This window comes from Lampetra planeri, chromosome 47 (assembly GCF_965212315.1).
Source record: "Lampetra planeri chromosome 47, kcLamPlan1.2.h2, whole genome shotgun sequence".
Lineage (NCBI taxonomy): Eukaryota > Metazoa > Chordata > Hyperoartia > Petromyzontiformes > Petromyzontidae > Lampetra > Lampetra planeri.
The window spans coordinates 8,297,069-8,310,240 of record NC_136153.1 but is presented as its reverse complement, the minus strand read 5'-3'; the positions used below and the strand labels follow the sequence as shown (position 1 = coordinate 8,310,240).

At 49.7% G+C, this 13,172-nt stretch overlaps 1 protein-coding gene across 2 annotated transcripts in view; it reads right to left on the bottom strand.

Annotated features, from left to right (window-relative positions):
• Positions 1-7,327: 7,327 nt before the first annotated feature.
• ASCC3 (activating signal cointegrator 1 complex subunit 3) overlaps positions 7,328-13,172 on the bottom strand; it is a 108,419-nt gene continuing 102,574 nt past the window's right edge. For both annotated transcript variants that reach the window (XM_078615590.1, XM_078615591.1), the window contains exon 43: positions 7,328-11,558. In XM_078615590.1, coding sequence (XP_078471716.1) covers positions 11,435-11,558 — 124 coding nt within the window. In that variant the 3' untranslated portion in view covers positions 7,328-11,434. The remainder of the gene's footprint in view (positions 11,559-13,172) is intronic.

The window sequence follows — 13,172 nt, the reverse complement described above, 5'->3', positions numbered from 1 at the left end:
CTCAACGAATATCAGCGGACAACAGGGAAAGTTCAATACAAGTGTGAACCAAAACAAGTGGGGGGGGGGGGCAATCACAGCCCCATTCACAGACCCCTTGTTTTCACTCACCCACCCCACCCACCACCCACCCACCACCCACCACCTACCCACCACCCACCACCTACCCACCCCACCCACCCACCACCGCCCACCACCACCCACCAACCACCACCCACCCACCCACCCACCAACCACCACCCACCTACCCACCAACCACCACCCACCCACCAACCACCACCCACCCACCACCAATCACCCATCACCCACTTCACCCACCACCCACCCCATCTACCCACCAACCACCCACCACACGCACAAACACACACACCACACATCACCACACACGCACACATACACACACGCGCACACACACACCACACACACACACACACGCGCACACCACCACACACGCACACACTACACGCACACACATACACACACACACACTACACACACACCACACAGCACACCCACACTACCACACCACACACAACACACACACACACTACACACACACGCACACATTACACACACACCACCACACACACACACACACCTAGACACACATCTACACACACACCTAGACACACACACACACCTAGACACACACACACACCTAGACACATACACCTAGACACACACACACCTAGACACACACGCACACACTACACGAACACACACACCACACACACACACACGCACACACACACACGCCTGAGTGAGATCCGGCTGGCTCGCGCGATTTCGTCTCCAACACGTCCGAGCTCCGTGCTAAAGACGTCTTTAGCACCAGCGGCCCGGGCCTGTCTCTCTCTCTGGCGCGCTAAAGTAAATATCAACACCCCACAACCACCACCACCACTCACTCCTCTCTCCCTGTAGGAGGGCGACCTCGCTGCGGCGACTGCGTGCGAGAGGGAGGGAGGGAGACGGAGCGCGCATGCCATTCCAATCAGAGGGGCTTTGTCTGCCGGACAGGGAAAGGTGTTGTGTGTGTGTGTCTAGGTGTGTGTGTGTCTATGTGTGTGTGTGTGTCTAGGTGTGTGTCTAGGTGTGTGTGTGTGTCTAGGTGTGTGTGTGTGTCTAGGTGTGTGTCTAGGGGGGGGGGGATTAAAGGCGGTCGGGCGTGGTGCTGGCCACCCACCCCCTCGTGTGCCGCTCCGGCCTTCATAGGTGCTCGCTAACAGCACTTGCCCCTACAGTCTGTTAAGGCTATAGGGGGATCTTTGCCTTTGTTTATCTTTGTCTAGGGGTGTGTCTAGGGGTGTGTCTAGCTACGTGTGTGTTTAGCTAGGGGTGTGTATGATTGTCATTGTGTATGGGCGAAGCGGTGGCGCAGTGGTTCAGGTAACTGTGAGCTGACCACGCTCACCTGAACCGGTAGACTCAGCCTCAAATTAATTTCGATTTAAAGCTTTCGTGACTGCAGGGATTCATCTTCTTGGTTCTTTCGGTAAAGTCACGTATAATGGAATTAATAAAATAATAAAAATGAAACAAAATAAAATAATATAATATACTAATATAATAATAAAATAATATAATATAATAAAATAATAATAAAATAAAGTCTCAAATGAGTACCTGGTGCGGTGTGTAAACATCGCTACTTGGGAGACAAAGGCGGCATAGTCGTGGTGCTGGCCACCCACCCCCTCGTGTGCCATGCCGGCCTTCCTTCATAGGTGTTCGCGAAATGCACTTGACCCAACAGTCTTGTGAAGGCTGTGTACGTGCGTGTCTGTCTGCATACGAGTCTGACCGTATGCAAGTATGCAGTATGCCTATCCGTCTTTCTCATTGTACATATCTGTACGTGTGCCTCTTTGTGCGTGTGTGTGAATGCGTGTAAGTGTGTGTGTGTGTTATTGGAGGATCTGTAGGTAATGAGTGATTTCCTAAACGCTTTGGTAAACGAGTGCAAAGGTGTCACACCTGCACACACACACAGCCCATGCACCTTCACATATACAAAGCTACCCCGCATATCCTTAACAGACTGTGGGGCAAGTGCTGCTAGCGCCCGCCTATGAAGGCCGGCACGGCACACGAGGGGGTGGGTGGCTAACACCACGCCCGGCCGCCTTTGTCTCCCCAGTGGCGATGTTTAGACACCGCACTCGGTACTCATTTGAGGCTGAGTCGACCAAGGGGAGGTCCAGGACCGGTTCAGATAATCGAACCCGGGTCGCCGGGTTTATAGCGCAGCGCGCTAAACGCTACACTACCGCCCCCCACACACACATACAGCTCCCCCCACACACATAGACCATCCCCCCCACATACAGCGCCACACACACACAGCCCCACACACACAGCCACACACACACACAGCCCCACACACACACAGTCACACACACACACAGCCACACACACACAAACTCCCATGCAGTGTGCAGAGTGATCCATGCATAGGTATCTCGATGCGAGCCGTGTCCTTCCGAATCGCTCTCTTCGTGGCATTTACTTAAGAACTTTGCATCAGACACTCCCCGTGGCATCCAGGAGTTCACGCCTTCTCGTTGTGCCCACGATTTCCCCCGGGTCACACCTATATAACGAATCAGTCTCGTCTGGTTTTCATTGACACGTCCAAGAAATCTCACCCTAATACAGGTTGCTGTTTTAAAAAAATGAGAACGCGTAAATAAATGTGTCGTTAAACCCGCCACCACCCGACACAGCCAATTAGTAAGGTTTGTCACGTAAACAGAACGTGCCAATTCGTTACGAGTACAGCACACCGGTGTGTTGGAGAGAAAATCTACAACAGATTTACAATCTGACATTTAACAATCTAACCCTGCCTTCTCAAAGGCAGGGTTAGATTTGTTGTTGTTCGCTTCTGATATCCGTGACACATTTCCCACTCGTCTTGTCTGTCCACCAAATGTTTAAACATCCTCCTGCGTCTTAGAAGCAAACACACAGACTTCACGTTGTGTCTTGTTTGCTCTCTGCCTGGTCTTTGTAATTGCCTGGCCTGTACAGCCGTCTAACAGAGCACACCTGCATGGGTAACACCGCAGTATACAGGGTGGCCCCGAAGGTCAGGACACATCGGCTTATTATATTTACCCAAACAAGTGGCATAGAGGCATTAAACGTATTTTCACACGTCCAGACTGACTTCCAATTAACACGAATGCACGAGGCATGAATTATCTTTTGAAATTAATTTAGGACGGTATTCAAATAAAGCACACACACACCCACACGCACTACGCTGTGTGCATTTCTGTCACATTCACCGCTGGCGATGTTTAGTCGTTTCACTTCACTCCGGGTTCTTGATCGAGTTTTGGTCACGGTGGATTTGAGATGACGTCACAGGGAGAAGACAAATATAATAATTATAATAGATAAGCTATCAACTTAAAGAATACACAATTAAAGTGTTTTAATGCCAGTGTTAAAAGATATTCTTAGGTTTTTTCGGTAAAGTCACGTAGATAAAAATTTTAAATCAATGAAAGTAAAATAAAAATAAAATAAAAATCACGACGTTTCGGAGGCAAAACAAGCTTCCGTCTTCAGGTGGAACCGTCACAGCACGATAGCTGTATCAAGTGATCAAGTGATACAGCTATCGTGCTGTGACGGTTCCACCTGAAGACGGAAGCTTGTGTTGCCTCCGAAACGTCGTGATTTTTATTTTATTTTTATTTTACTTTCATTGATTTAAATTTTTTACCTACGTGACTTTACCGAAAAAAAACTACGAATATGAATCCTTGCAGTCACGAAAGCTTCAAATCTAGAAGTGTTAAACAATGTTTAGCATTTCGCTTATTTTCATTACGAAAGGTTTCTGACGACACACGAGGCGGTGAGTGGCCAGCACCGCCCCGGCCGCCTTTGTCTCCCCCAGTGACGATGTTCACACATCGCACCAGGTACACATTTAAGTCTGAGTCGACCTAGGGGAGGCGCAGGACCGGTTCAGATAAATCGTCGCTGCTGTTGGTGGCCGTGAGCGGGAATCGATCTCGGGTCGCCGGGTTTGAACGCGTGAAACACAGTTTCGTAGCTCATCGGATTCCTCCAGATTTGCTGCATTAAGTCAGTAAAGTCACTTGATACAGCAAATCTGGCTGTGACGGTCCCACCTGATGACGGAGACTTGTGTTGCCTCCGAAACGTCGTGATTTTTATTATTTTATTTTTTATTAATTTTAATCTCATTTTTTACCTACACAGTGACTTTACCGAAAGAACTAAGAGTATGAATCCTTGCAGTCACGAAAGCTTCCAATCTAGAATTCTTAATCTTCTGCTTCTCAAGAAACTCGCACCATTGTCGGAGCTTCAGCTACGACTGGGACCTCCGGTCTTCGAGCCCTCGGGAACAGAGAAACAATGGGCTCATCTCTCTCTCACCCTGTGCACACGTAAACAAGTCAAACTTCGCATTCTACCGCGTCGCATCGCGTGGCCTTTAAATAACGAGGCACGCGCACGGTGGATATCGCACAGAGGGCGAGTGCGTGAATAGCCTGACACATCGTGCTCAGCGCGCACGCACAGACACACAGACACACAGACACACAGACGCACAGACACACGCACGCACAGACACACAGACACACAGACACACAGACGCACGCACGCACAGACACACAGACACACAGACACACAGACACACAGACACACGCACGCACAGACACACAGACACACAGACACACAGACACACGGACGCACAGACACACAGACACACAGACACACAGACGCACGCACGCACAGACACACAGACACACAGACGCACAGACACACAGACACACAGACGCACAGACGCACAGACACACAGACGCACAGACACACAGACACACAGACGCACAGACGCACAGACACACAGACACACAGACGCACAGACACACGGACGCACAGACACACAGACACACAGACGCACAGACGCACAGACACACGGACGCACAGACACACAGACGCACAGACACACAGCCACACAGACACACAGCCGGCGAGCTAGCCGCGATTACATAACGCGTTCTCGAATTCACACATTCACTCAAGAGCGGCGGTCGAAGAGTCACGGAGACGCGCACACACACAGGCGCGCAAAGAAGAAGCAAGCAAGCGAAGCAATGACAGACGCCGCGAGTCGAGCCGCACGCAACGGGGGCGTGCAGGGCCCGCTTGGTGGTGCCCCCCATGAGTCTCGGCGGCGGCGGTGACGGCGGTGCTGGGAACGGAGTCCTCGGGACACGGAACGAAGCATTTGTGGCCTCGCACGTGGGGACCTCTCGGACACGCCGACTCGCACTCGCGTTCTTCGTCGGTCGCATCGTGCGACGAAGCGACGCGAAACTCGGGTCGTCTTCTCTCTGTCTCCCTCTCTCTCGCTCTCTCTCTGCATGTACCTTGAACTTCGTTCGCGCCGTACGTGGCCAACCGTGCGGAATGGGAGGCGCCGGGGGAAGGACACCAAACTGAACGCAAAACGACACTTGTTGAAATCAGTTTCCAATTTACGAAAAAATACATGTGGATTTTTTATCGCTGTCTCTCTCTCGTTGTCTCTGTCTCTCGCTCGCTGTGCCTCTGTCTCTCTCTGTGTGTCTCTCTCGCTGTCTCTGTCTCTCGGTGTCTCTCTCCCTGTGTCTGTCTCTCTCTCGGTGTCTGTCTCTCTCTCGGTGTCTCTCGCCGTGTCTCCGTCTCTCTCGCTGTCTGTCTCTCTCGCTGTCTCTCTATCTCGCTGTCTGTCTCTCTCTCGCCGTGTCTCTGTCTCTCTCGCTGTCTCTGTCTCTCGATCTCGCGGTCTCTCGCCGTGTCTCTGTCTCTCTATCTCGGTGTCTCTCTCGCGTGGCGGGGTCGACAGCACGGAACACGTGGGCGAGTGGATCGCAAGCTGGCGAGGCTTGGTCTGGACGGGGTTTTCTCTCAGCCCATTATCCTCTCGGGGTCGATAAAATCAAGTGCTTGTACCCCATTCGTGGTGAAGTCAACCGTAGTTGTCCGATCGACGGAATGAACTCCACCCTACTCACCCCGCCCACCATAGGAATGTGGAATTTCCACCACTGGCGCAAGGACTGGAAGGAAGGCGAAGCGCACAGCCTCAATGCCACCTGGAGCAGGCCATCGATTGGACTTGGCACCAACCTTAGCGGCACGCTCGTAGCTTTATCTTTGTGTGGGTAGGTGTGTCATTGTGTGTGTATGTGGGTAGGTGTGTCATTGTGTGTGTGTGTGGGTAGGTGTGTCATTGTGTGTGGGTAGGTGTGTCATTGTGTGTGTGTGTGGGTAGGTGTGTCACTGTGTGCGTGTGGGTAGGTGTGTCATTGTGTGTGTGTGGGTAGGTGTGTCATTGTGTGTGTGTGTGGGTAGGTGTGTCATTGTGTGTGGCTAGGTGTGTCATTGTGTGTGTGTGTGGGTAGGTGTGTGTGGGTAGGTGTGTCAGTGTGTGCGTGTGGGTCGGTGTGTCACTGTGTGTGTGTGGGTAGGTGTGTCAGTGTGTGTGTGGGTAGGTGTGTCACTGTGTGCGTGGGTAGGTGTGTCACTGTGTGTGTGTGGGTAGGTGTGTCATTGTGTGTGTGTGGGTAGGTGTCAGTGTGTGTGTGTGGGTAGGTGTGTCACTGTGTGCGTGTGGGTAGGTGTGTCAGTGTGTGTGTGTGGGTAGGTGTGTCACTTTGTGCGTAGGTGTGTCACTGTGTGCGTCGGTGTCAGTGTGTGTGTGGGTAGGTGTGTCACTGTGCGTGTGGGTAGGTGTCACTGTGTGCGTGTGTGGGTAGGTGTCACTGTGTGTGTAGGTGTGTCATTGTGTGCGTGTGGGTAGGTGTGTCACTGTGTGCGTGCGTGAGTAGGTGTGTCAGTGTGTGTGCGTGTGTGCTTAGGTGTGTCACTGTGTGCGTGTGTGGTTAGGTGTGTCATTGTGTCCGCGTGTTATCCACTTAAACGTGTTTTTTCGGTTCGGAAATCAATTACTACTTCAAACAATGAAAGCAAAACATTTTAATCGACGCGATTAGTGCATGATTGGTAAGTTATATCGTAGCATTTACCTGTCAACCCCTTACCGGTGCCCTACCTTATTACAGACAAATTCGGACCTCCTCGGTCACCCCTTGCCCCCTTATACATCTCAACGTTCACCCTCCAGTCCCATCGAAACGGCTGTACGCCGTATGGACCTGAAAACTCAACTTCCTGTACAAAAATACGGGGGGTCAACCGTGATGGGTTGACAGCTATGGAAGCAGCATTGCCACTATCGCGGCAAGCTTTCTTGTCATGGACATTTGTAAAGTCTTTGACACGAGCCCAACAATTGTGTGATGTAACGCTTTTTATTTTCACGACTTTTTCCCAAAAAAAACCTTTCGTCCACGCATCTTCGTTTATACATACACACCGGTTTTAAAGTTTTGTATATATTATTTATATATATATACACACACACATGAGAAAGGTGAGCCATGTACAACAGGACCTCCACACGACAATAGTTCGGTCTAGAAAATAAGGCAATTTGTACGTAAACATAACAAAGTCTCGTCTCACAAAGTCATACGGCTAACTTAATGGCCACCATCGGTGTTGCTGAAGACCTTGTTAAATGCGCGATGCTTAGACGCGAGCGCATGTACGGCGTCCATAAAGCTCCTGGGCCTCCCCAAGGTCGGCTCAGCCTTAAATGAGTACCTGGCGCGGTGTGTAAAACATCTTCACTGGGGGCTGGGTGTGGTGCTGGCCACCCATGGTCCTGGTGTGCCATCCGGGCCTGTATAGGAGCTACTCTTGAACAGCGCTTGGCCCAACAGCCGACGTAGGCGATACGGGGGGGGGCTCTTTGTCTTTGTACGTACACACGCAATATTACTGGTACGAGAGTGGCTGTTGTATCAGATGTATGCAACACAAAACAATCAATGTTGTGTAGAGACAACTCAAACTGGCCTGTGACGGCTTTGGTAAGGATTCAACACGTTTGTAAAACCTTCAAAACTCAAGAAAATGTAAAAAAAAGACAATTTCTTATAATTACATCTTATTGAGATGCAACCTCCTATAATATATTACAGGTAATCAAGACCTGCGATAATTGTTCAAAACAAATGCTGTATACATTGATAAAGATTTAAGAAAAAAGATGAATGAGATGCCTTTTTGAATTTCAATGAATGAACCTTCATCCTAACATATCAATGTCCAGTTTCCTATGAAAATAACAGCTGTGTGATTATACGCATCTCTCAGCTATGCAGAACATAAAATAACGTCGTTAATAATTGCAACTATTACTTAAAAGGGGTTTCGTGTGCCTACATAGGCACTACGGAAGATGACAGTGGCTTGAACAGTAGAGATGATTGTTGGGATTAGGTAGAAAGTTACTAATATTCTCGGGAAGGTCACGGAGGCGAGACTTAGATGGTTTGCTCTGAGAAGGGCTTTGGAGATTAGAGGTCCATAGACTCACACAGAGAACCACGAACTCACATAGAGAGCCATGGACTCGCAGAGAGACCCACAGACTCACAAAGACCCCATAGACTCGCGCAGAGACCCACAGACTCACAAAGACCCACAGACGCGAAGGGCAAGTGGGGTGCCACCAAAGCAGAGTAGAAGAGGGAGACCGAGAGAGAAATGGGATGGGGTGGAACGAGGTGTGAAGAGGACAGTGGATGTGATGAGAGAAAAAAACACATGACTCCTTCGGTGTCTATGTACGGTGCGAAAGAGGTTCAACATACGGACATTATATATGCGTCTATGCAAGTCAATGGGTCTCTGTTTGAATCTACGGATTTCAATTTAAGGAGCGTGAATGCGCCCTCAAGGGAAGGCACGGAACAGAAGATCACGGAGATCGAGATGAGATCTGAGAGTCTGGGCCCGTGCAGAAGATGACGAGGATGTGATGACACCTACCCGACACGGGATGATTTAATTTCTTTAAATAACATTTCCACTAACAACTTCCTTTCACAGGGCAATTCGATTTCATGTCATTAAACAGCAAAATAATTTCCGACCACTTTTATGAATATTTACTTTTATTCCGATTACTTTTAAAGTAAACAAAAACAGGTCCTTCTCTTTTATACTCGGATGATATGTTATACATTTTCGAGAAAATAAACACTCACGCGCACTAATTATATATATATGATATAAGAGTATCGCAAAGTTTGCACATCCTGGCATAGAGAGCAGTGAGTGGCCTTGTTGAAGCTCTGTTATTTCTCTTACTTGGTCCATCACCATCATAATCATCATCATGATCATCATCATCAATCACCATCATCATCAATCACCATCATTGAAGTCCCAAAAATTAAATCCGCCCACGTGGAAGAACTCGGTCTGGCTCCAGACACCACTCGGAGCTCACGGCTCGCACGCTGCTCGAGAAGAACTACCCTTGAACGCGTGCCTCCTTAACCCTTTCCCGTTCCCATGATGTGCATGTGCGTCATCACTTTCTCTTCCTGTTCTGTTCCGATGACGTACGTGTGTGTGCGTGAAAAACTAAAATTAAATAACTTTATCAGTACCGAGGCTCCCACAAGGCCATGCGGGAGGGCGCGAGGCAGTTTCGCGCCAGCTATCGTAGGGTTGCGGTCGTGTCGCTACAGTTCTCCGCGGTGAGTACAATGTCTTTAAAAATAGAGGCCCTACGCCTCTCTAAATAAAATTAACGCCGCGCCGCTTGCGTGCTTCGAGATTCAGCGGTGAACGGGACACCGCACCCTGCAACTTGCCAGACGTCTCAAAAACGGGGAAGGGTTAAGCGGTCATCTCGTGTAGGTGTAACGTGCGAGAGTAGCCCTTGGTACGGCGGAGCAGATGGTGTCCCACCCGGCCGTGCTCGTGAGCTCTCCAGCCCTGGGTTGTCTCACGCACGGAACGTTCGGACGTTGGTTGCAGCCCGCGGGATGTTGCGATGGACGCACCGGACACCACGAGGTTTTATTCGACGCAAACCCCCCCACCCCTTCGCCCCCCCGACCGAGCGAAGGAGGTCGAACCATTCCAGAAGGCAAGAGGCTTCGCCGGGAAGAAACCTCCATGCGGACTTTGCACCGGAAACCTCTCCCTCGTGGAGTCAGGTCTCTCCGAGTCGGGAACGTCACGCTCGAGTTCCCACCGACGTTGGGAGAGCTGGCCAAGCCGAGCGGGGGGCCAACACTCTTGGCACGTTCGCGCCCACGAGCGAGTTGCAAACCCCGGGCCGCCGAGCGTGGCAACAACGTGGGGAAGGCACTGGGAGACCGGTGTGGCGGTCTCGTGGGTGGTTTCCTTCGCGTTTCTCTCACATTTTCTCTCCAAAGTTTTGCTCGAGTTTTTTTTTTTCCGTGGCTGTTTGAGATTTCTCCACCTTCAGCCCCGAGACGTGTTAACACCCAACAGGATACGAAACCCTTGCAAAGGTGAGTGTTCGCCCTTTTGCTTGTAGCGCCGACTTCCCTGTAATGTCCAGGCCGTCAACATGTCCATCAACTTCTCATGTACATTTGGAGGCGACCAGTACTGTTTGGGGTGTTTACTTGCGATCTTTTTCCACCGAGGCCTCGGGCTCGTAAAAATGGCACGTTCCTGTCTTTAATGCCCATCGTGTCCATCATTGCCCATATTGGCTCACGTCATCAGCGATGACAGGCTTGGCACTTCTAGGAGGCGAGCCTGTGGCCTCACTTCCTCGTCCCACGAGTGTGATGATGGAAGAACAGAGGAAAAAAAACAATTGCATCCAATGATCCGGTCACCAGCTGTGTCTATAAAGTACCTCGGTGTGTTAAGCGGAAGATGCAGCCGAAAGTAAATCAGAAAAAATATATTAAAGTGACGATCAGGCACACCTTTGCAATACTCTAGGGATGTCACTGCTGCCATGATGTTTCAATCAGAGCTAGGCCCCCCATCCCTCCAGCACTCGACCGATTATCTGTTGCTCGACTGATCGGGTCGCCAAAAAAAAACTGTAAAAAGCCTCAACTCTGTTCTCATGCGTGCCGCTGAACGGGAGGTGATGGGCGGGGTTTGGTGATGTCGTGGGGGGGGAGGGTTGTCACTTTTGGAAGGCAGGGGTGTACGGGAGGAGGGGCGGCCGCCGTTTATGGCTCCGAGTATCCAACGACAGCTAAAAAGTTGCCGACCGCGATGTCTGGTCGACAGCTCAACTTAAATCGGCGGCCGGTCACCCCCCGCCGGGGCTCGAACACGACCGGCTCGTCTCATCAACGGCAGCGACAACACTCGCGTGCTATTGCAAACATCTTGACAATCGAAGGCTGAAGCTCGCTTTAGGGGGGACAGCCCTGCTGACGCAGCGTGGGTGACGCAGCCAACCAACGGGGTGTGAGCCGTCAGGGTTCCTCGTTGGCGTCCACGCGCGCGGTGAAGAGCGGTCGAGCCGCCTGCCCGGGCATCACTCGCACACCTCAGAGTTGACCTGCGCTCTGATGCTGGCGGGGATGACTTCCAGGTGTATGTCGTACTGTTGGTCCAGGCCCAGGTAACAGTCGCTCATTACGTACAGCGTGTAGATGCACCTGCAGGGAGAAAAAAGGCAGGCGCGTCATCAGCGCCACACCGGCGTCATCGTCAGTGATTTTAGACATCAACATTTCCATCACTATTCACGTCTTCATCTCATTCCTTGAATAGTCACCCTCATTAAATATTACACACATAAATATGTTACTTCCCTCGCCTGTTATCCAGGAGGTCGTGAGTTTAATCCCAACCCTGACGCCTGCTGCTGTATATTCGGAGTTTTCATGTCTCTCTCTCCATGGTCGCGTGGATTTTTCTCCAGGTCTTCCCGTTTTTCCCTCCACGTTTAGAATCAACATCACGCGTTTAGAGTATTTAGCTGTATTCATATTCTTGGTTCATTCGGTAAAGTCACGTAGATAGAAAATAAAAATATTTATTAAAACAAAAAACCCACGCCTGATGAAGTCCGCTTGTGTTGCGATCGAAACGTCATGGGTTTTTTGCTTTTATTATTTCCAATTTATTAAAATTGTAATTGTATTTAACAATTTTTATTGTGGGTTTTTTGTTTGTATGATTTAAAAAAACATTTTAATTAGCATTTAAAATTGTATTTTATTATTTTTGCTTTATTTTATTATTTTTATTTTCTATCTACGTGACTTTACCGAAAGCACCAAAAATATGAATTCCTGCCATAACAAAAGGTCTAAGTCAAATTTTGCATCTAGCTGCTATAAATGTCCACGTGATGATGAGCCACTTCGTTGAGCTATCATTTGTGGCCAAGTTGCTTCTGACAGAAGAGCATCATAGCTCAGTGGGCCTAACCTGGTAAACTGAAAAAAGATAAGTTTTAGTTGAATTGCCATGGTGATTGTGGTCACCTGGAATGGGCCAAAATTGTCATTCTGGCTGGATGGAAATTATGCTACAGCAACTAAGCCAAACCATAACCAATTGGTATTTTGACAAAATAATCGCTTTATATTGCACAACACTTCCAAGGAATCCCTGGCAGGATCAGACTCTTCACATAAATGGAAATTTCAAGGTGGGAATTACTCAGAGGATGTGTGATTCCTGCAGGTATCATTCCAGGGTTGGAATTTATATGAAATGAATACCATTTCTGCAGGAATTCCTAGCTCAAACCATCATCATCATCAATTCATTCTAATTCATCATCATCGCCATCATTCATTCTCATTCAAAATGATCATCATCATCATTCAATCTCATAAAGATCATCATCACTATCGCTCATCCATTCTCATCTAACAATGTCATTCATCACCAACAACCACCGCCATTCAATCTTCGAGGCACACCCGGTTTGTGCCACCCAGCCACAACCCTCTCTCGAAAGCAAACGGCGGGGACCACATTAAAGACATCGACAGTGAGGACCACAAAGAAAAATACGGGGGGGGGTGAGGGGGACCGCCGGAGCCCCAATTGGCGGGTGATCAACACACACGCGCGTGCTAGTGCGGGTCAAACGGAGTGCCGGCGTGAACTCGCTCGGTGGGGGTCCAGAGCTCCACCGTGAGACTGGCTCGCACGCAACGACGACGCCAATTCAGGTGGAGTGCCGTCAATTTCAATCCTCTTCAAAACCGGTGGGGGCGGGCACGCAACGGGTTTTGTTTGAGAACCCAATATGT